Consider the following 23,862-nt stretch of genomic DNA (forward strand, 5'->3'; position numbering starts at 1 on the left):
GAAAGCTCTTTCACAGCACTTCGCAGAGTCGTCTCGCAGATCTAAATGTCTTGTCATTTAGAGGCACCCAGAGAGAACAGAAATGGTGAAAGTAATGCACTGCGGACTATTTTTCTAGTTTCGTTGAACAAGCGGTCCTTGAGTTCAGATCACTAGAAACCTGACAACGGAATTCTATTCTGTCAAATATAGTTACAGTCTGACCGATATGTGACTCCTGCCTAACAGCAATGTGGTTGATTCTCCCTTGCTCAATTACAAATAGCAGTCTAGATATCCACCACTGCAACTTTAGTACAACTCAGTACTGTATGGCTCTGAAAATGATCAGTGTCAGTTTGCCACATGCCTGTGGCTGATTCGTCGCACATGACAATAATTCTCTATACTTCACTATTCCACTGGCTGGCTCACCATATTTTATCCTCCGTAAATGTGATATCATCCAAAATTCTGCAGCCTGTATCGTTACTTGCACCAAGTTCTGCTAACCTATAACTACAGTCCTTACTGATCTACATTAGCTCCGCATTAGCAACATCTTGATTTCCAAAATTCTCATTCTTGCTCTCAAATTCTTCTATGGATCCATTCCTCCCAAACTGTAATGTCTTCTGGCCCCACAACCAACCCTCTAAGACAGGCACAAAACATTCCCTTTAAATTGCCCCATGTGCAGAAGCACAAAAAAAATTTAGAGCTATCTGCACTAATTTTGACCTCTTGAGTATCCCTGATTTTAATTGCTCTAACTGTTAGTGGCTTCACTCAACCTGCATTGCTGTGAGTCTGGAGTCACATGTAGGCCAGACCATGTAAGGATGGCAGATTTCCTTCTCTGAGGGACATTAGTGAACCAGTTGGGTTTTTACAACAACCAACAATGGTTTCATGGTTATCGTTAGACTTTTAATTTCAGATATTTATTGAATTCAAATTCCACCATCTGCCATTGTGGGATTTGAACCCGGGTCCTCAGAGCATTACCTTGGGTCTCTGGAATACTAGTCCAGTGACAATACCACTCTGCCACTGCCTCCCCCATGAACTACTTATGTAGCTTGTTATCAAATTTTGCTTTATAATGATCCTGTGAAGCCTCTTGGAATGCTTTATTACATTAAAGGTGCTATATAAATAAATGTTGTTGTTGTTTGAATCAAAGTTTCAAGTTGAAGCCTCCCTCCAGGACCAACACCCTCTCAAAAAATTATTTATGGAACTGTTTGGAAGGACGTTGGAAGAGGCGAACATAAATGTAAAGCTCAGTTGGCTGAGAAGAGGGCCTGGAGAAAATAGAGCCCAGTGAATCATGCACCTTCTCAGCCCATTGTTTTCCTTTGTTCCTTCACTGTCGCTGGGTCAAAATCCTAGCACTCCCTTCCTAACAGCAAGAAGGCAGCTCACCACCACCTTCTCAAGTGCAACTAGGGATGGGGAATAAATGCTGGCCCAACTAGCAAAGCCCACGTCCTGTGAATGAATAATAAAAAAAAATGTGATGAGACTGCCATGCCAGGATGGAGCTCCTGAACCATACCAAGAGATAGTTGACACAGAGTTGACCCGCCATGGCGCAAACCATCATCTTAGAAGATAGGCTGCCAACCATTAATGTAAGTTATTGTTGTTTGTATATGCTTTTAAACCCGAGTAACTCATGCTTTATTAACCATTTTATCAACTTGCTCTGCCATGATTTAAGGATTTGTGAATAGACACTAAGGTCTCTTGGCACGTCTACCCTTGTCAAAATTGTGCTGTTTATAGTATACTGCCTTTCCATATCTCCCGAAATACATCACTTCACACTTCCCTGCACAGAGCTCCATCTGCCATGCTTCTGCCCATTTCACCATCCTGCCTATGTCAGAACAGGGTTGATGGGATGTATGGCCCACTCCTGTTCCTATCTCTTGCACCATCCTGAAGTTTACAACTGGCCTCATCACTATCTGACTTGCAGTTTGAAATTGCCTCTTAGACAACTCAATCAGTAGTGATTTGGTGCTTTTAGTGGTAATTTACAAATAATGGGGAACACCACTCCTATAGTAATAACCCTTCTCTTTACTATTGATTATATATTGAATTTTTAAAGGACATATGCATGACGCAGCTGAAATCAGCATCACACCACAGGCACTAGTGTTTGAACTAAATTGAGTTCTCCCTCAGGAAAAGTCAGCCCTCTGTTTTGTAAAAGCAGAAGATACGTCATGGCTTATATTGCATGGAATCAAAGTGACCTATTTGAGTTAAGATTTCTTGTATAAAGAGGACAAGGAGAAGAACTTTGCATTAAAAGGTTCAGTTTTCTCTCTTTATTTGAAGTGTTTGTGAGAATTTGTAATTGAGATCACAATGCTCTTCTGTTTGTCATGCTGATGTGCTGTTAGTTGCACGTGTGTGGTGGTGCTTGCGTCTATTTTTAAGGCAGATTAAGGTGATCTTCAGTAAAGGTATTTCATTATTGTATTTCTCATCAGTGCCTTTGAGAACTCTGAATTACCAGCTTCTTCATTGCAAAGCATATGAATTACCACAAGCTTTTGGATTCTGAGATTTTATGCTGCAGAGAAATATTTGTTTAGCAGAAAGAGGAAAGTTAATGTAAATTTGCCTGTGATGGGTGCAGGATAATTGTGCATAGTCTTGCATCATATTTCCTTTGGGCAGCGAAAACAAAGTTGGCTTTTGAGCGGTGTTATTCCTGAGTAAATTTACATTTATGTAAGTGTGACTGTATAAAACAGAAGCATTTTCATCATCACTAAGTTAAACATGAATGCAGAACCATTATTCAACGTACTACCCATGCATGATTGTGCAAAATTTGAATGCTTCATATCTGATTTTTTTTATATAATAAAAAAGGAATAATTGGCAAATGATTACAGAACTAATAGTTAAATGAACTGAAAGGGTTGACTACTGTTTCACAACTCTTAAATATGAATATTATGTTAAGTACATTATGTGTAGGTACTTTAATAGAAATTGCTGGATACTTTTCATGTAGTAAGTCAGAATGACCTGGAATTCGTTGCCTTTGAGGATGGTAGAAGCAGATTTTAAAAGAAATTTGGATGGGCACTTGAAAGAAATAAATTTAAAAGGCTAAGATTTAGAACAGGGGAATGGGACTGACTGGTTTGCTCAATGGAGAAACAGCATAGCCTCTATGAGCTGAATGGTCTCTTTCATGAGACCATTATGACTCTAAAATAAAATGCCAAAATTGTTATTTTTGTTGAATTGCTAATTTAACTGACCTGTGCTCTACTTATTTCCGCTATATGGGCTTGGTGTGCTACTGTAATGGCCTGAATTTAGTAGTCAGTGGCACCAGCTGTTCATTGTGATTAAACATCCCCACAGACTTTTTATGAGATCTTGCATTATAACGTACTGTGATTAGAATTCTATTTCGGCACGCCTTCAACATGGGTTCAGGGATCTGTGTAAACAGAGAAAGTAACTGTGTATCTATTTAACCAATTAGATTGAAGAATTATTAATGAAGTGCACAGAGTCTGAGCCATGAAGTGTAATGCCAAATCATGTAAAGAAAGTGAAATAAAGAGAGAGAAAGATTGGATTAAAGGAGAGAGGTAAGAGATAGAAAGACATTTTTAAAAATTTTTATTTTTATTTGTTTAAATCTCCAACAGTAATTAACGTGAAGAAATGAGACCCCACCCTCAAAAAGTTTATTTTCATTGCCAGAGAAGCTGTTTGATAGTGACTGGGACTTGGGTTGGTAAAATTTACTTACACTGGAACGGACAAGCCCTAATTTTTTCTGGTGTGTTTAGTAAGTGGATAAATAGTACAGCTTCATGTCCTTCCACGTGTTGACGAGATGCAGGTATAGCGAAGCTTCTGGAGCAGACTTAACTCTGAGACCGGCTTCCTGATTTCCATATTTAGCTGCACGTTTACTGTTGCCAAAAGTTTCTGCCTGATTCGCTCTTTCATTGTGCTGAGCACGGATATTCTTGCAGTTCTTGACATAAAATCTGGACCAATGTGCCAAGTGAAATCTCTGCTTTGTTTTAAGTACAGCAGGGACTGTCAAAGACAGAAGTATTCAATGGAACTACATCTAGATCTGCTCTGTATCTACCACTGTTTTACATGAGTGCAAGGTAGAACAGCTGCACATCATATGCGGTGTAACCTCTGTTCTCTGTGACCCATATTAAACTGTTTTACCCTTGGATTGGTTTTCACAGTTTTATATATATTTTTTTAACATGGTGACTGGTTCTGATAAATTGTTTCCCTTTACACAGCAGTTTTCCATTTATACCTTCCGAGGCTTCTCTCTTTTTGTTGCTCACTATCTATTGTGTTTGGGCTAAGAAAATTTTTATGTTGCTATACCAAGCGTAGAGTCACATTCTGTGCTGCTAGTCTGTCTTGGACCTTGGAGAAATATTAAATATCCTTATAAATGCATGTTCGTTATATGGTATCTATAATTAATGTTTTCCTTATAATATATTGTTGCTATATGGTATGATGTTTTACCATGTTTCTGTACATTTTTTTTTTAAAGAAGATCGCTGTTTTCAAAATTGTTTCAACAGGAATTGAATCCAAGATGGACATAGCAGAAGTTTGCGTGAGGCAGATAAAGCAAATATTTACTGTGGCATAGAATTGAGTATAGGTCAAGGTATCACTTTTCTCAGTTGTTTTGAAGAATTTTGTGTCAGAAGCTATACCTTCTTAAAACAACTATTGCAACATCATCCCTTTAAATGCAAGCATACATACATTTTCGTGACAGTATTTGAGAAATTGTAAGATAATATTTCATTTTCTGCAGTTCTTGAGATAGACTTCATGTTCCACTTAATTTGGGGTGAGATTGGGTTGAGATTATGCAGTAGCTTTATCAGTTTTCAAGTTTTCTTTTGAAACATCCAGTAGCCTTTACTGTCATGTTGCAGATGGACTCATGATTGTTTTAGTGTGTGTGAGAGAGAGCAAGTGACCCTTTGTGCCTGTGAATATAACTTTGGGTTATTGAACTATTAAATATGCTGTACTCAAGACAGATGAAATGAAAGCTCCAATGGAGGAGTGACAGACTCCCATGGCCAATACCTGGGTTCAGATTTTAGCATTTTAAATGGCATTCCAATTCATCTATTTTGATTAAATTTCTTGTCGTGGGGAGTGCAAAGATTTTATATTTTGGTGAGATGGAGAGAAGTGAAAATTGGTCTTTCAGCTAATGGGATATAATTCTAATTGATATATTCAGACACAAGTTAGTATGTCGTGGGATGTCAGTAGAAATGACGGGGTAAGAAATGACTTATAAACTATTTTTAAAAAATAAACATTAATGAAGATGAAAGCTATATATTCTCAGGAAATTGTGTTTCAGAGCTTGAAGGGATTGATGTCATGCCAGTGCAGGATCCAGAATGATTCTGTTTCATCTTCATAAAATTGCAAGGTTCAGCTCATTTCACCACGCTCATCTAGAAATATCCTAAAAGGTCCCAAGCTGCAATATTCAGCTGGTCCTTATATTATACTAGTGTTTTTACTTTCACTACTCTATAAGTCCATTCCATATCGATTACTTTGTTTGGAGAAGAATTTTCTGATATTAGCCCTAAATTTGCCTTTTGCTCTACACTCAGTTTAATTACAAGCAATTTTCTAGTTTGAACCTTTCCATGCTGTATCATAAATCTTGTGTACATTTGTAATATAATTTATCAGACATATCCTTTCAAGCCTAAAGAGACCAAGTTTTTCAAGGTTGTCCATTTGAAACCACAAAGGCCGGGGATTCGCATTATGTCCTTCTCTGCACTACATCCATGGCTCAGTGATCATCTACTTAGAAGTTGGACTGACCACTGTAATGTGAAATGAGATCATGCCTTGTTTCAACTTACTATTTGGCTTACGTAATGGTTTTGTTGACTGCTGTTCCGCATTCTTGAATCTTAAATCTACTGAAACTCCTATCTTGTTCAACTTCTTCCATAGTTATTTCAAACCATTCATGGTGCATGTACTAATACATTTTTCTATTTGTCTGAATTTGGCTTGCTACAGTTTAAATGGGATATTACTTTCTTAATGAGTTCAAGGAGGTTGGTCATGTGGGCTCTGTCAACTAAGTTGTTATTGTACAAATTATTACATAGCCTGTTTCAGTACTGTATTTTCTATTTGGCCCCACCAGTCAATGCTAGCAATTATGCTCCATTTGAGCCCTTTCCCGTCCTTCCTCATCTAACTTCATTAACATAACCCTGAGTTTTGTTCTCCCTAGTATCCTGGCCCTCTTTAAATGATCTGTATTATTCACCTTAACAACTCGCTGTTCTTGCAAGTTCCACATTTTCATCGCTCTTTGGGCAAGGAAATTTCTTCTGAATTTCCTATTTTGTTTCTTGGTAGCTATCTTTTATTGATGGCCTCTAGTTTTACTCTCACTCAAAAGTGGAAGCAACTGTTAGGGAGAGCACTTTGAGGTTATAATGGTCATTCAGGTGTCGTCAGAAGACATTGAAGCCAAATGTTTCCATTCAATCAATCGAAAACAATGGTGATTAACTTGCTGGCTGGAAGAGACACAGACAAGGTCACTGTTAAAAGGGTGTGTTGAGTATTAAAGAGTCATGTGATGGCCCTTATAATAAGAAAGATCTATTAATTCTGCAATAGCAGTCACTTCTGACTTCTTTCATTCTTCCAATCTTATTTAACAGAGCAAGTCATGGATGTGAACTAAGGGGGGAAAGAAATCATCTTTAAAGGGCAGTGTAGCCTGGTAAAGTGTCCAGTAGATGTTGAGCAAGTTTCAAAAAAGACCACACTTCATTGCAATCTGTATCACAATGATAATATTGTCTCTACATCAAAAATGTTTTGACTTGTAATGGAATAATATCTAAAGTTCTTGCTAGCAGTCTGATGTGTTCTGCAATGCAAGTCTTTCTTCTTTTGGAACAATTTAATTGGAGAATTAAGTCTGCCTGAACATGTTGGCAATGTTCTACATCTCTTGAACTTCATAACTTATTTTGTGTCCTTGCATTGAGCGATTTTTAAAGATGCTTATGCAGAAACTCCAATTTGATCAGGTATGAGGGAAGCAATGGAGAAGTGGTATTGTCTAGTAATCCAGAGACCCAGGGTAATGCTCTGGGACCAGGGTTCCCCAGAGCAAAAAAAAAATCTGGAATTAAAAGTCTGATGACCATGAAACCATTGAATACAGATTTCCTTCCCTAAAAGACATTAGTCGCCCTTATTTTGCCTACTCCAGACCCACAAGTCCAGACCCCCAGCCACTCAGTTGTGTCAAACTGCTACAAAGTCACAAAAGAAGAATGATCGGAAACGATAACAGCAATCTCGGCCCTATCAACCCAACAAAGTCCTTAATTACATCTGGGGGTCCTCCATCAAGTTGTGTGGCACTACCACCATGCTAAATGCTAGCAACTCAAGACTGGGCATCCATGAAGTGCTGTGGGCCATCAGTAGCAGCAGAATTATATACAACCACAGTCTGTAACCTCATGAACCGGCATATCCCCTGCCTCTACCATTACCATCAAGCCAGGGAATCAGCCCTGGTTTAATGAAGAGTGCAGGAAGGTATGGCAGGAGCAGCACCAGGCATACCTAAAAATGAGGTGAAACTATAACACAGGACTACTTGTGTGCCAAACAGCATAAGCAGCAAGTGACAGAGCTAAGCAATCCCACAATCAGCGGATCAGATCTAAGCTCTGCAGCTTTGCCACATCCAGTCATGAATGGTGGTGGTCTACTAAGCAACTCACTGGAGGAGGAGGCTCCACAAATATCCCCATCCTTAATGGTGGAGGAGCTCAGCACATCAACGATAAGGCAAATTGCATTGAAGCATTTGCTACAAGTGGATGATCCATCTTGGCCTCCTCTGGATATGATTCATTCCACATGATATCATGAGAAGAATGAAGGCACTGGATACTGCAAAGGCTATTGGCCCTGACAATGTTCCAGCACTAGCACTGAAGACTTGTGCTCTAGAACTTGCCATGCCCCTAGCCGAGCTGTTCCAGTACAGCTACAACACTGGCACCTACACGACTATGTGGAAATTTGCCCAGATATGTCCTGTACACAAAAAGCAGGACAAATCGAACCAAGCCAATTACCGCCTCACCAGCCTATTCTCCATCATCAGTAAAGCAATGGAAGGGGTCATCAATAGCGCTTTCAAGCGGCATTTGCTTAGCAATAACCTCACTGACGCCCAGTTTGGGTTCCACCAGGGCCACTCAGCTCCTGACCTCATTACAGCCCTAGTTCAAACATGATAAAAGAGTTGAACTCCCAAGGTGAGGTGAAAGTGACTGTCCTTGGCATCAAAGCCGCATTTGACGGTGTGGCATCAAGGAGCCCTAGCAAAACCGGAGTCAATGGGAATTGGGGAAAACTCTCAGCTGGTTGGAGTCATACCTAGCACAAAGGAAGATGGTTGTTGGAGGTCAGTCATCTCAGCTCCAGGACATCACCACAGCAGTTATTTAGGGTAGGGTCCTAGGCCCAACCATCTTCAGCTGCCAAATCAACGTTTTTCCTTCCACCGTAAGGTCAGAAGTGGGGACGTTGGATGTTTGTTGATGATTGCACAATGTTCACCATTCGCAACTCCTCAGGTACTGAAGCAGTCTATGTCCAAGTGCAGCATTTGGACAATAAGCTGACAAGTGGCAAGTAACGTTCGCGCCACACAAGTGTCAGGCAATGACCACCTCCAACAAGAGAGAACCCAACCATTGCCCCTTGATGTTCAACGGCATTACCATCACTGAATCTCCCATTATCAACATCTTGAGGGTTACCTTTGACTAAAAACTGAACTGGACTAGCCATATAAATACTGTGGGTACTAGAGGAGGTCAGAGGCTAAGAATCATGTGACGAGTAACCTACCTCCTGACTCCCTAAAGCCTGCCCACCATGTCTAAGGCACAAGTCAGGAGTGTGATGGAATACTCCCCATTTGCCTGGATGAGTGCAGCTCCCACAACACTCAAGAAGCTTGACACCATTGAGGCCAAAGCAGCCCACTTGATTGGCACCACATCTACAAAAATTCACTCTCTCCACTACCAGCACACAGTAGCAGCAGTGTGTACCATCTATAATATGCACTGCAGGAGTTCACCAAGGTCCTTTGACAGCACACATCCCGTGAATGATTAAAAAAATAATGCCCAAGTGGCCATCACTTGTCACCTACTCAGATTTTTCTGCTTCTCTCCCTGAATTATAAATAGGAGCCAAAAAAATTTCAACTTTTAAAAAATTTATTTTCCACTGGATATGGGTGTCACTGGCTAGACCAGCATCTATTGCCCGTCCCTAATTACCCTTGAGAATATGGTGGTGAGCCACCTTCTCGAACTGTTGGGAGTCCATCTGGTGTAGGTGTAACTACAGTGCTGTTCAGACTCGACCTAACAAGCAACGTTATGGCTGCATGTTTCCAGAGAAATGTTTCCCAGATGCCAGCACCCTATCTTAATATAAAGATGAAATGATTTGACCGTGGACGCATCATTATGTACAAGTTCTTCCATTGGATTTCTTGCATGAATTTATATAAACTGAACGCACCAACTCAATTTGGAGAGGTCTGGATGGCAGTTTTGAACGTAGTTTAAATACTCTTCAAATCTTCCTTACAGTTATGTAACCAAACAAAAGTCATTCTTCTCACTGGATTCTTCTTCTCACTGCTCGCTCCTCCACCCCCACCCCCTCCAAATAACTCCCTGTACCATCATTTCCTAGGTGAGTAATCTATTACAATTAATCTGCTCCTGAGGTCCTGGTTTTGGGTGTGGTTCAGTAAATCATTTGCTAAAGTATGTCCAAGAGTACTCAAGATGTTCTTCAGTTTTGCCTCTTCCTTGTCTCTTCTCATTGCCTCCCCTGGAGACATCATGTTGTCAGGAGCTTAACAATCGAAGAACTTCAGGTGCATTCCAGACGCAATGTAGATACTATGCAACATCTCCAGTTGAAGATATTCATGACACCTAACAGCACATTGTGCTGTGTTCAACTGGACTTGTCTACATAAAATAATCCTAACATTTCTCAAAGCAGAACTTTGTTACGGTATTGCCTGTGTACTGCTTTGCAGCTCAGAACTTCCATGGTGCCCATCACTTAGCTACTTCCCAGTTTTCATTATTTTACTCTTCAGATTTATAAATCAAAACCAAAGATTTTTGTCATAGATGTGGAGGAGAATCTTTCTTGACATTGAAGTGTTCATGGTGAAGATTGCTCAAAATTGGTGATTTGTGCTTTCATCACTCTCTCTGCCTGCCAATGTTCAGAATAAATTAAGTGAAATTTCTAGATTCAAAAGATAAGACCAAAAATAAGCCTGGCCACGAAGGAAAGCAGCTGAATTATACAGACCAGTTGTGTTCAGTTAACCTCGTTTAATCCAATGCCAATGAAGTACAACATCCTGAGAAAAAGAAAACCAGGGTTCCTTCTCCACACTATGTAAGAATCCCTGATGGAAATGTGAGAGTATATGCCTAATGAGATCAGAATTGTACTTCGGAATGAGATCCCCTGTAAATAGTCTGCCAACTCTGTGTATCGTCTGACGTGAAGAATCGGCTCTTTGGAAAAAGTACCCACAGGCCACGGCATCCATGGAAGTGTACTGGTGAAAAGGTGTTGATGCTTTCAAGAAGGAAAAAAGAAAAGATGGAGCATAAAGGGATAATTTTGTGTCTTGTGCAAGTAGTGCATAGTATATCTGATGTTGAGGGATTATTTAGTCACTTATCTGATGATATGTCATCCATGTAAGGTATCCTTACTGAAGGCAGTGAGAAAATAAATTATGGTAACTTTGCTACTAATTTAATTCTATATGAATCGTACAGTGAAAGCATATCTCTGTTGCAGAATGAAAGTAAATTACTTTATTGTACCATTACTTTTCAGTTGATCAAAATAAAGTGTGAATATTTGGCAGGAATTCAGCATTCTCTTGATTTGACTTAACATTTTAAGAATGTTGAATAAAGCTTTGTGTGTTCCATTACATATGAATAGGAGTAGGCCTTTCAATTCCTTGAGTTGATTCTGCCATTCTACACCACAATTCCATTTACTTATGTTTGATCCATATTCCTTTGTATCTTACCTAATAAAAATGTCTATATTGTCTTGAAAATGTTAATTGATATAGCAGCCATAGTCTTTTGAGGTGGGAATTCACAGAATTTCACCACTCTTTGAGTGAAAAAATGCTTCCTGATTTTGATTTCACTGTGAAATGGAGCAGCACTAATTTCAAGCTTTTGCTCCCTTGTTTTGGGCTCTCCCACCAGAGGAGTTAATTTCTCTAGAACCACCCTAACTAATTCTTTTATCATTTAAAACTTTGATTAGAGCATCCCTCAATCTTTTAAATTGAAAGGAACGCAAACAAAGTTTATGCAACCTGTTTCCATAATTTTAACCCTTGAAGCCCTGGTATTTTTCTGGTGGGCCAAAACATTGCAAGTGTGTTTGTATATGTGCACCTTTCCTTATTGTTAAAGGCCCTTGTGTAAGCTGTAATTTATGAGTCAATTTCTGTTCGGGTGCAGGCCCATCATTTTGTTCCAAATGTTGGTTGACTGGGCCAATAGCTCATTGTCTCCCACAACAGCAGAAAATCCTTTGTGTTCATGTGCTAACCATTTTTCAGTCATACTTAATTGTTGCAATTAGTCCTGTAGATTCCTGTAAATCTCTTAACTGCCCTTAGACAGTGCTTCCTGTAGTTACCTCATTTAATAACTTCCTGAAGCTACTGCAGTTAATCACTTGCTGCAACCTTGCAGTGTAACTGAGTTTCTGTTTTGTGCCTGGGATGTTGGCTCAGTACTTGATAGGGCAGACAGTACATTGGTGGACTAGTACAGTTATTTATGGTGCCAGCTCTGTCGAGATTTAGAATCTAGTTCACATACGTGGTCTGGTTCTAACTGGCTGAAACAGCTGTACTGCATCAGAAAATGGCTTGTTAAAATGCCCCTAATATTAATATCGAAGAAATATATTTTCAGTGATTTTTGTATTCAAAAAATGTTTCAATTTTTACTCAAACCAAGCAATCCAGAAGCATTTTAAACGTCATTGGGGAATTGAATCATTCAATGTGTTTCTTTTACTTCCTGGACCACTCATGGCTGAGATAGGGAAACAGCTGTCCAACACGAAGGCCCCTGTCAATGTCACTCTGCAGCACATACGAGGAGCTACACAACACTGAAAGAAAAGCAATTGCATTGATTCCAGCATCTTATAATGGTGTCAAACTGTCTCAGCATACTTTATGCAGTGAATACTTAGAAGTGCTTGAATGTTGGCCTGTGTGGTACTCGGCTGCAAGGGTAACTTCCCACAAAAAAGAGATGAGATATATGACCAATTAATTTGTTTCTACTGATATTTGGATTATGGAGCTCATGGTGGAAGCTGAAAATGGTGGAATAAAAACAAAATGCTCGAAAAACTCAGCAGATCTGACAGCATATGTGGAGAGCGAAACAGAGTTAAAGTTTTTATTCTGTACGCTTCTTCTTCAGAAATGATGGCTTCGGTCCTCCCAATGTTTAGTTGGAGGAAATTGTGGCTCATCCAAGACTGATGGCCAGGCGGTTTATTAGCATAGTGGAGAACTTTAAGAGAAGTGGTGGAGAAATGGACATGATAGTCAGCAATGCACATGATTCAATGTGTGTGGATAATTACACTAAAGACAACATGTAAATAAGGAAGAGAGGCAAAGAAAGACTTGCATTTATATAGCGCTTTCTCTGACCATTGGGCATTTCAAATTGCTTTACAGCCAATGAAGTGCTTTTGAAGTGTAGTTGCTGTTGTAATGTAAGTTGGCTCTATCAGTCGGCTGAGAACTCTAGGCAGGAGCAGACATCAATGTTGGAGATGCTGATAGTCAAATAGGTAAGAGTGGAACAAAATTAGGTCAGTCTCATCAAGCTGGACAACAGAGGAAAGATATTGGTGGAGACTGGTATTGTCAACCTGTGCATATGACATGTTTTTATAATGTAGCGGAACCTTATGCTTTCATGCAATTGTGCTTTCTTCATTGGTTTACTATAGTTGCTCCACCTTTTGGGGCACTGATTTTACAATTGATGAAAACCCCTTCAGCAACTGGGAGTGGCAAACTTGTAGAGAAAAAAAACTTGTTTATATAAGATATTGTATCGTGTTCCAAAGTGATTATACTCAATGGATTTCTTTTTGAAGGCAGATATGATCCCGTATTCAGCATGCCCTTGAAACAGCAAATGAATAAATGATCAGATAATTTCTTCTTGATTTTTGACAAGATATAAAGGGAATATCTTGCTTTTTGTAGAATAGTGGAATGGGATGTTTTATGTCTACCTGCCAGGAGGATTGATTCATGGTTTAATGTCTGATTGCAGTAGTGCACTATTGGCCTCAAGGCCTGGAATTTGAGTTTGAGATGTTCACCTTTATGCTTGTCTGCCTTAAAGGTACATTGATTAATACACTTGGAATTGGGTGCTTGCTATCTTATGTTACAGTTTCCAAGTTTGTGTTTAATACAAATGCGCTTCTTCAGTTTATAAGTGTGCCATGATGAATATTTATATTGTGACATTAACTTCTAGTAATTCACTTGCATTCATTGTGGTTTGCATCAAAAAATGTAGTGTGCAGTAAAAACCTTCAGTATTGCTTTCCAACATGACATTGGATTATAGTTTTCTTAGGCAATAGTGCTAGAGGAACAATTTGATTTTTCTCTTGTTTTGTTCAAGATGACAACCAAAAGTAATTGTTGCTAATTCAATTGATTAGCTCCATCTCCTAGTGGATTGAGTTTTAGAGAGACTTGTAATTGCGGCACTACTCCTGACACCTGTATGATCACCAGCCAGACCCTATGATCAACCCAATGCACGTGCGCACATTTCTTTCTTGTCTGTCTTTGCAGCAGGCATCAAAGGAACAAGAATCTGGCATATTTTTCCCAATCATAGTATAAAAGCCCAATTAATTATAGCACCAGTGCTGCCACCCTGGATGTGATCAGTTAGCTTAGTTCAGACCTAAACTCAAACAGATTAAGCATGGTGTTTTCTTTCTATGGTTTAGTGCCATAGAGGCACTATCAGGAGGACTGCAATAGAATTTTAAAGTTTTTTTTTGGTGGATCAGATTGGGTGGCAAGCGGCATTACAATGGAACTGAACTTCTGGATGAGCCTGGATAGTTTTGTTTTTTCTGCACTTTTAAGCTGAAAAACATTTTTCACCATAAATTGCTCGAAATGCTAGTGATGGCCTCTGGGGCCTCTGAATGGTAGGACCAGCAGTGTTTCTCTTTAACCAATGAGATTTAAGGACAGAGAAAGAATGAGAGAAACTGAGAAGGAAATAGGTGAAATCACGTGCAAAGGGAGAAATAGGGAAAATTTATATTGCAACAGAGAAAGAATGCAGCATAATGGGAAATTGAGGGAAGAAAAGCAAAATTAACATTTTTAAAATCTGAAAACAGTTTGTCACCTTAAAGAATGAGATTACACAATTTAAATTATTCAACCTGGGCAGGATAGGTTTGAGTGGCAATTCATTAACAATTATGACATTAAAAAGTACTTAAAACACTGGTTATGTGACTTACTGCCAAAAGTCTAATGGTCAATTAATGTGCAATGCCATCAAGTTTGCAAAAACACAATGGGCTGTGTATGGGCGAGTTGCTGTTTGTGCGAAGCAACAGTGTAGTGTAAATTGGCCAGCAAGTTCCAGAAATTCACGAAGCAAAGTGACTCTTTCAATCCCCTGAAATTGTTGGCTGTTTTGCACGTTAATAATGGAATGCGTCATTAACACTACATTATTTTTCTGTGAAGACCTAGCCTAGTATGTTTGAAAATGTAAATAAATATGAGTTGGCTGTTGATTAAGTTTTATAACTAAATGTATGTTGCACAGTGCTATAGTCTGCCTGAATTTGGCTTTCTCACCATTATTTGGAAGTAGTATAACTGGATAACTGTTGCATTTCTCATAATTTATTTTTGCACACCTGTGTAATGATATTATGTATTTTGTCCGGTTGGGCTGAATCGTGCTACGGAGAAAGTAGAGAGCTCCTGTTGTTAACCTGCCACAGATCAACTCTGGTAATAATTGCAATTATGTCAGCGAAAATTGGAGTGAAGCACCTGCTTATTCTACAATACAGTTTTTAATGTATAATTTTAAATATTTCCTCATATTCAAGCAATTGGAAATTAAATATTTTTGACAGATGAATTTGGAATTGTGCAGTATTACATTGAAATAGATCAGAGATTATTAATTAGTCCCATTTATAGTTGTATATGGGGGAATTGTAGAAAAGATAGAAGTGGTAGAAAAAGGTGATTAAAATGGTTTAACATCTGCAAATGGGAATTTTGATGTATTATTTTTTAAAGACTTTTAGTTTGCATTACTACCAGCTGAATTAATGTAAAGTTTATGGTCTTAACTTTTAAATGAGTTTAAAAATGTACTGTACGAACTTAAAAGTATTTTTAAAATTGCAACACTTTAAGAAGTAAAAAATTTACATTTTTGTTTTTATTTATATTGCTTTCATACACAAAATAATTTCATTTGCTGAAAAGCTGTACAGTCAGGTTATGATTTACGTCATTCGAAGGATCTGTTTCCTATGACCTTACTTGTTTAATCAGGTCAAGTAATATCTCTAACATATTACTGAAACATTTTAAAGTAACTTGTTTCAATATACAGTACCAGCAATATTGGTTCCTATACTGCAATGTCAATTCCCTTGTTCTTTGGGAAAACTTTTGCTGAAGCCTGTGTTCTGTTGGGTTTGCTTGATTTGACATAGCAGTATCATTGCAATAATTTGAACTATTTAAATTGATCCAACTTTCATTCCAATTCTGTCATGTATGAATATGTATTTTATCAGCAGTGTAAGCTCTTCAAAATAATTTAATTTGAAGTAGCTCTAGATTTATAGTTTTAATTGAGTGTGATTAGATTATAAGTACTATATTTCAGTTTGGGATTCAGAACATTGAGCACCCTGCACTACTATTTTCCCTCCTGCTGCAAAACACAACTGGGTCCTTCAGATCAGTGGAAGAGAACATGCTGTTTCTATGTTCTGTATCCTAGATCAGGAATTTAAGCCTGTGTGGCTGGATTAAATGGTGGTTGGTCATTTAATGTTGAGTGTTTCCAATTGGGCAACTACACAATGAAGTTTTACAAGAAGAAGCATGATAAGTGTCCACATGGGCACACAGCCAGTCGTTTCGGGGGGAGGGGGTTGTAATTAATGATGACTGGCAGATAACTTGAACACTTCCTTGTATTACCTTCCACCTTGAGCAAAGAGCACACAAAGCATTGGAAGAGTATGTGGCAGGTGGGGTGGTTAGTTTTGGCAGTTTTAACTGAAAAGGTTTTAAGGGGGAAGGGACTCAATTTCCATTTACAACAGGTTAAAGCAATGCTAGAGTGCAGATTGGTATTAAGTTAACTTCTGGCATGGATCCTGTTTCTTTTCTAGCTGCTTTGGGTTGGAATGCACAAATCATTTTAAGACAGTAAGATCTATTAAAGGTAAATCATGTTTGACTAACTTGCTGGAGTTTTTTGAGGTAACAGACGTTTTTCATGAGGTTGTTGAGGGTGATGTAGTTGATGTGGTGTACATGGACTTCCAGAAAGTATTTGATAATGTGTCACATAATAGGCTTGCCAGACAATTTGGAGCCCATGAAATAAAAGGGATAGAGACTACGTGGATACAAAGTTGACTGAGTGACAGGAAGCAGAGAGTAGGTGGACTGGAGGAAAGTGGATTGGGGTTCCCCAGGGGGTGCTGCTCGGACCACTGCTTTTCTTGATCTATGTTACTGAGGTAGGCTTCGAGGTACAGGGCACAATTTCAACATTTTCAGATGAGACAAAACTTAGAAATATTGTGAACTCTGAGATGAACATAGTCGAAGAGGACATAGGCTGGTGGATTGGCAGGACACATGACTAATGGTTTTTAATGCAGAGAAGTGCAAAGTGGTACATTATGGTAGGAATAACAAGGAGAAGCTATGTAAAGTAGGTGAAGGGTACAGGACCAGACTGGGGGGGTGGGGTCGCGTGGTTGTGCATAAATGTGCATATGGCAGGGCAAGTTCAGAAAATGGCTCTAAGGGCACAGGGGATCCTGAGCTTTATACAGAGAGGCATAGAGTACAGAACTGAGGAAGTTATGATGAACCTATATGAAATACTGGCTCAACCTCAACAGGAACATTGTGTCCAGTTCTTAGCAGTGCACTTTAAGAAGGATGAGAAGGCATAGAGAGGATTAAGAACCAGATCTCTCAGATTTCAGGTGATTGGAAAAAAGAATGATGATTAGGCTCTGGAATGTACTGCCTCAGTGTGGTGGAGGCAAACTCAATCATTGTTTTCAAAAGGAAAGTGGATAAGCACCTGTGGAGAAGAAATTTGCAGGGCGACGTGGTATGGGCAGGGAGCTGGCATAGACTTGACCGGCTGAATGGCCTTCTGTTCTGGAACTATTCTGTGATCCTGTGCACCGTTCTTGTGTTGATCTATGTTATTTGCTCACTCACTGCAATTGGGATATGATGCATCAGAAGATTTTTAAACATTTTCTGCAGCGTTACCAATCAAGTTGTTTAAGTTGAATTGTCGATCAAATAATATCCACCAAAGCATGTACGCGCATATGATGAAAGAACATTAGTTGTGGTGATTTATACATAGTCTGCTTGCTTGCTTTGTGTCGGTGAGTGTGAAAATCTTGGTTGGAGATCTTCAGCTGCAGATATGGGTAGAGAAGGAAGGAAGTGAATATAGACCTGAACTATGAGTTGGGAATGAGACATTAGTTGTTGTGACATCACCTCGAATCAGGCTGGGGAAAAATATTAATTTTTTTTATAATTTAAAGCGCACACCCTAGTTAGCGGTCAACTTTTCAGAATATATAAAATAACATTGCAAGGCCCAAATCCTGGAACATTTAAAGGCATAGAACTATAGAACTATAGAAAAGTTATGTTGCAGAAAGAGGCCATTCAGCACATTGTGTCTTCGCCAGCTAAAAAAAAAGGAAAAAAAGAAACTAGTCGCTCCTTTTTAATCCCACTTTTCCAGCGCCTGGTCTGTAGCTTTGCAGGTTACAATGCTTCAGGTACTTATCCCGGTACCTTTTAAATTAGTTGAACATTTCAGCCTCAACCACCAATTTTGGAAGTGAATTCAGATTTCTCTGGGTGAAAAAGCTTTTCCTCATATCCCCTCTACCAATCACCTTAAATCTATGCCCCTTGGTATTTGACCCTTAGGCTAGGGGAAATAGTACTTTCCTGTCTATTTTGTCTAGGCCCCTCATAATTTTGTACACCTTTATTAGGTCACCCCTCAGCCTCTTCTAAGGAAAACATCCCTAGCTTATCCAATCTTTCCTCATAACCACAATTTTCAAGCCCTGGCAACACTCTTGTAAATCTCCTCTGTACTCTCTCCAGAGCAATTATGTCCTTCCTGTAATGCGATGAACAGAACAATAGACAAAATTCCAGCTGTGGCCTAACCAGCATTTTATACAGTTCCAGCATTACATCCCTGCTTTTCTATTCAATACCTTGTCCAATACAGAAAAGCACTTGGTTTATCAAGCCTATTTCTCTGACAGACTTTTTGCACAATCAACTTGACCTATCCAATTTCACAAAGGATAACAGTGAATAAGAATTCAAGGTGAACTTCAAAAAAATCATGCATCTTCATTTAGTGATTCACATATCCATACCTGAAACCTGATAATGTAAAAAACATAAAAAGGAGCAGAAGTAGACCAGACCGTCCCTCAAGCCTGCTCTGGTCGTTCAGTAAGACCATGGCTGAACTTCTACATCAACTCCATTTTCCCACCCAATCCCATATTCATTGATTCTCTTAGTCCCCAAATTTTTATCAGTCTGTGTTATCTTTGGAGTATTTGATTATTCCCATCTACGCATATTCCATAAATGTCAAATTTGGTGTGAACCAAATGTTTATTTGATTGCTTTATGACATAATTGATTTAAAACACACTCGGTTGCTTTTAGCAAGGCCCATTGTGAGTAATATCAATTCTGTAAGAAAGAAAATTTATTGTAACCTCCAGTTTAACCTCAGTTTTATCAATATTAAAATCACACATTTGACTCTCTCCTTACTCCTGGCATAATCTTATTCAAGTGTTTCATCATATTCGCCCATTCACTTCTCCTTTATAGTTGTTACATTCCCCCCGCCGCGCCCCCCCAACACACAGGGCCCCCCCCATCCTGAGTTTGACCCTCTGAGTCAATACCCTGCTTAAAACCCAGACTTTTCAGTCAAGCTTTTGTCACCCATCCTAATATCACCTACTTTGGCTATTTTTGTCTGGGTACACTTCTGTGAAGTGCTTTGGGACATTGTTCTACATTAAAGGCACTACATAAGTACAATAATGACAAAAATATGTCCTCTGTGTCTAAGTTTGCAGTCTCAAGTAAATTACTATTTGGCAAACCTACAGCAGATGAAATGTGATCAATCATAAAGGTGCTAAAACTCCTTTGTGATGGGGAGGAGTTGAGATACTGGTTCCTGATTATGCTCCATAGCACGATATCATGCATGCCTCAGAGTGCCATCACCTCTGCTGAGGAGTACAGGAACAACTTAACACTATGAAGGAAATGAAAAGAAACATGGGTGAATACATGTAAAGATGTTTTCTTCAAATAGTCATTGGCTACCTGAAAGGAGGACGTATTGCTTTTGAGAGTTCTAAAGATCTGAGATGTTGGCTCTGTTTCACTCTCTAAAGATGCTACCAGACCTACTGAGTATTTCCAGCATTTTCTGTTTATATTCAGATTTCCAGCATCTGCAGTGTTTTGCTTTTGTTTTTGAGGGCGTCAGAGCGAAGGTGAGAATTGTGTTTTTTCTCTCGCCACCACTTTCATGGCTTAGAGAGCCATGGTATTGTAGTTAGCAGGCAGATGCTTTCTTGGACATGGGGAAAAAATTTATCTTAAAGTCTTTCAGTTTGAATACAGTGTACAAGTTGCAGACTTGTAATTGTTCCATGCAATGATTGAAACATGAGGCATTTGCAGAGCTTCATTAGCTAAAATCTGGGTATTAATTTCAGCTATTAACCTGGATTTCTTCTATTAATAGCTTTGGACAGAACTATCTGTGTCTTCTATTAAGTTTGACATAGTTTTAACCAAGTGTCTATAAGCATTAACAGTTGACATAACATTCTCATTTAAAATAGTGTTACAGACAAGGGAGGGAGGCAAACTGAACTCCTTTATTTATCTCGCTGTCTGTCTATAATTTTTGAAATAGACTGGCATGTTTCCCCAAGCCCCCTGTTTGTGAAGTAAGTGTTAAAGTAACTTGCAGCAAACTCTCCTTAGGTTAAATCAGAAGTATTGTTTACTCATACATTCAAATGGTCATTGCAACTACATACATACACACTCAAATACACAAGAAGCAGGTAGGAAAGAAGAGTTTTACAGCCAGGAATAACTTTAAACAAAAACACCCCAAAGATAGTGAGATTAATTCATGTGAATGTTAGAGTCCAGAATTTCAGAGCCCAGTGAGGTTTCCTTCACTTAGGAGTTAAAATTCAGGCGGGTTCAGCTAGCTGAAAGCAGGAATAACAGAATTCCTTCAAAGTTGGTAATGACACAGCAAGTTGAGGTTGCTATATAGAAACTTGGGCCAACAAATAGGCGATGGCAGGAGAGAACCAGGCTTCGAAGAGGTTTAGATTTGAGGCAGGCCTTGTTGCCAGACCGGAGCCCAGCTTTAGCGTTGACAGTCTGGATGTTAACAGCAGATTGCATTGGGAGTACAGGAATGTAACATTGAAACTTTCCAAAGGCCAAATGAGTTTGGGGCATGTGGTGTTGTCCATTGATGTGTCAGTTTCAGGTTAGCAATCAATTTCTGTGCCTGTGGTCAAAATTCATTGTTCACTTTAGGAGATGAATGGTGGCTATAAGCACCTCCGCAGATATAACTAGTTTCGATGGCTCTCCCTCTCTTTGTTATTAGTCCAGGCTGGGGAGACAGACTGTCTGCTCTTCCCTTGTTGCATTGATTGTAATGGGCTCACATAATAATAGGTGTGAGATTCCACAAGGATGAGGGTTGAACTTTGTTCTGTAATTACTGTTGGAAGTTTCCAGAACTGCAGCCAACTAGCAAATCCTGTCTCTTTATAGGGTATGTGGAACATTCCTTGTTCCAGTCCTACTCAGGCCACCACCCACAACTCTTTCTCCGCTACATCGATGACTGATTCGGTGCTGCTTTATGCTCTCGTCTGGACCTGGAAAAATTTATTAATTTTGCTTCCAATTTCCACCCCTCCATCATTTTCACATGATCCATCTCTGACACTTCCCTTCCCTTCCTTGACCTCTCTGTCTCAATTTCTGGTGATAGACTGTCCACCAATATTCATTACAAGTCGACAGACTCCCACAGCTACCTTGACTATAGCTCCTCACACCTCGTTTCCTATAAGGACTCCATCCCATTCTCTCAGTTCCTTTGCCTCCATCGCATCTGTTCTGATGATGCCACTTTTCAAAACAGTTCCCCTCTGACATGTCTTCCTTCTTCCTTAATGGAGGTTTTCCACCCACGGTGGTTAACAGGGCCCTCAACCATGTCCAGCCCATCTCCCATGCATCAGTCCTCACACCTTCTTCTCCCTCCCAGTACCATGATAGAGTCCCCCTTGTCCTCACTTATCACCCCACCAACCTCCACATTCAAAGGATCATCCTCCGCCATTTCCACCAACTCCAGCATGATGCCACCAGCAAACACATCTTCCCTTCAACACCCCCCCACACCCCGCAGCATTCCGCAGGGATCGTTCCCTCCGGGACACCTTGGTCCATTCCATCACCCCCTACACCTCAACCCCCTTCCACGGCACCTTCCCATGCAACAGCAGAAGGTGCAACACCTGCCCCTTTACTTGCCCTCTCCTCACCGTCCAAGGGCCCAAACATTCCTTTCAAGTGAAGCAGCATTTCACTTGTACTTCCCCTAATTTAGTCTACTGCATTTGCTGCTCCCAATGTGGTCGCCTCTACATTGGAGAAACCAAATGCAGACTGGGTGACCACTTTGCGGAACACCTTCGGTCTGTCCGCAAGCATAACCCAGACCTCCCTGTCGCTTGCCGTTTCAACACTCCACCCTGCTCTCATGCCTACATGTCCGTCCTTGGCCTGCTGCAATGTTCCATTGAAGCTCAACGCAAACTGGAGGAACAGCACCTTATCTTCCGACTGAGCACTTTACAGCCTTCTGGACTGAATATTGACTGCAACAATTTTAGATCATAAACTCTCTCCTCCATCCCCACCCCCTTTCCAATCCCCTTTTTTCCAATAATTTATTTAGGTTTTTCTTTTCCCACCTATTTCCATTATTTTTAAATGTATTTCCATTTTTATGTTTTATCTCTACCTTTTAGCCTATTTCGATCCCTTCCCCTCACCCCACCCCCACTTGGGCTATCTGTACCTTGCTCGTCCTGCTTTCTACCCTTAATGTCACCTATAAGCACATTTCTTAGCTAACATCACCGTCAACACCTCTTTGTCCTTTTGTCTATGACGTCATTTGGCAATCTCCACCCATCACTGGCCCTCTATCTAGCTCTACTTGTACCCCCAACCCCCCCCCCCCCCCCCCCCAAACCAGCTTATAGTTCACCTCTCTTCTATCTTTCCTTACTTCTGTTGAAGAGTCATAAGGACTCGAAATGTTAACTGTGTTCCTCTCCACAGATGCTGTCAGACCTGCTGAGTTTTTCCAGGTATTTTAATTTTTTTGCTGTGTAGCAAATCATGTGACCAGTTGCAGGGATTTTTTTTCATGTTTTATGGGCATGACAGTAGCAAAAATTACCAACTGGTATTGTAATGTAGCATTTACAATGATAAATTTGGAAAACTAGAATTCCTAGTAATGTGTTATATCCCTGAGATAAATATCTTGGAATGACTTTTCAATAACTTTAAGTAATTCCTTTTCAGGTTTTCGTAAAAATGATGAGATGAAGGCGATGGAAATTCTTCCAATACTGAAGGAGAAGGTTGCGTTCCTCTCAGGTAAGGCAAACTTGTTTCAATTTTAACCTTTTTTTCAAGAATTCGCATCCATATTCATAGTGTATTTGTGCTGCTGTGGTTGTCTTAATTTACAATTGCAAGGAGAAGAATGAAAAATAAAAAAAATTGATTAAGCAAGGATAACTTTTTAAAAGAAACAATGCAGATGAATTATTGAATGTAGATAGTCTTATTGGACATGGAATGTGTGTCAATGCAAGATAAAAATCTCCGGTCTCTTAGTGACCTCTTATTTCAATATAATGCTTGCAAATATTAAGGTATTTGGTGTGACCAGAATAGGACGAAATGCAATAAGATCTAAATCTAATTTACAGTGCAGGTATGCAAATGCGTGGAGCATGGCAAATCGGGTTGCTGCACTGCAGCCACATATAGACATCATGGAATATGATGTTGTGGCGATAATAGAGACTTGGCTCAAAAAAAAGCTCTAAATGTCCCTGAACACAGGATGTTATGCAAAGATAGGGAGGGAAAGCATGGAGAGGAGTGGCGATATTGAT

At 39.6% G+C, this 23,862-nt stretch overlaps 1 protein-coding gene across 9 annotated transcripts in view; it reads left to right on the forward strand.

Annotated features, from left to right (window-relative positions):
- The window catches only part of LOC121275778 (triple functional domain protein-like), a 650,960-nt gene that overhangs the window by 172,861 nt on the left and 454,237 nt on the right, over window positions 1–23,862 (forward strand). For 8 of the 9 annotated variants that reach the window (XR_005942563.1, XM_041183384.1, XM_041183386.1 and 5 more), the window contains exon 2: window positions 23,261–23,335. Coding sequence is in view for 8 of the 9 variants with exons in the window: in XM_041183384.1 (XP_041039318.1) it covers window positions 23,261–23,335 (75 nt within the window). In the remaining variant the exon portion in view is untranslated. Of the gene's footprint in view, window positions 1–3,505; window positions 3,615–23,260; window positions 23,336–23,862 lie in introns of all 9 variants that reach the window. The other variant, XM_041183387.1, reaches the window with a different exon arrangement.

This window comes from Carcharodon carcharias, chromosome 3, assembly GCF_017639515.1.
Source record: "Carcharodon carcharias isolate sCarCar2 chromosome 3, sCarCar2.pri, whole genome shotgun sequence".
In the NCBI taxonomy this organism is placed as follows: Eukaryota; Metazoa; Chordata; class Chondrichthyes; order Lamniformes; family Lamnidae; genus Carcharodon; species Carcharodon carcharias.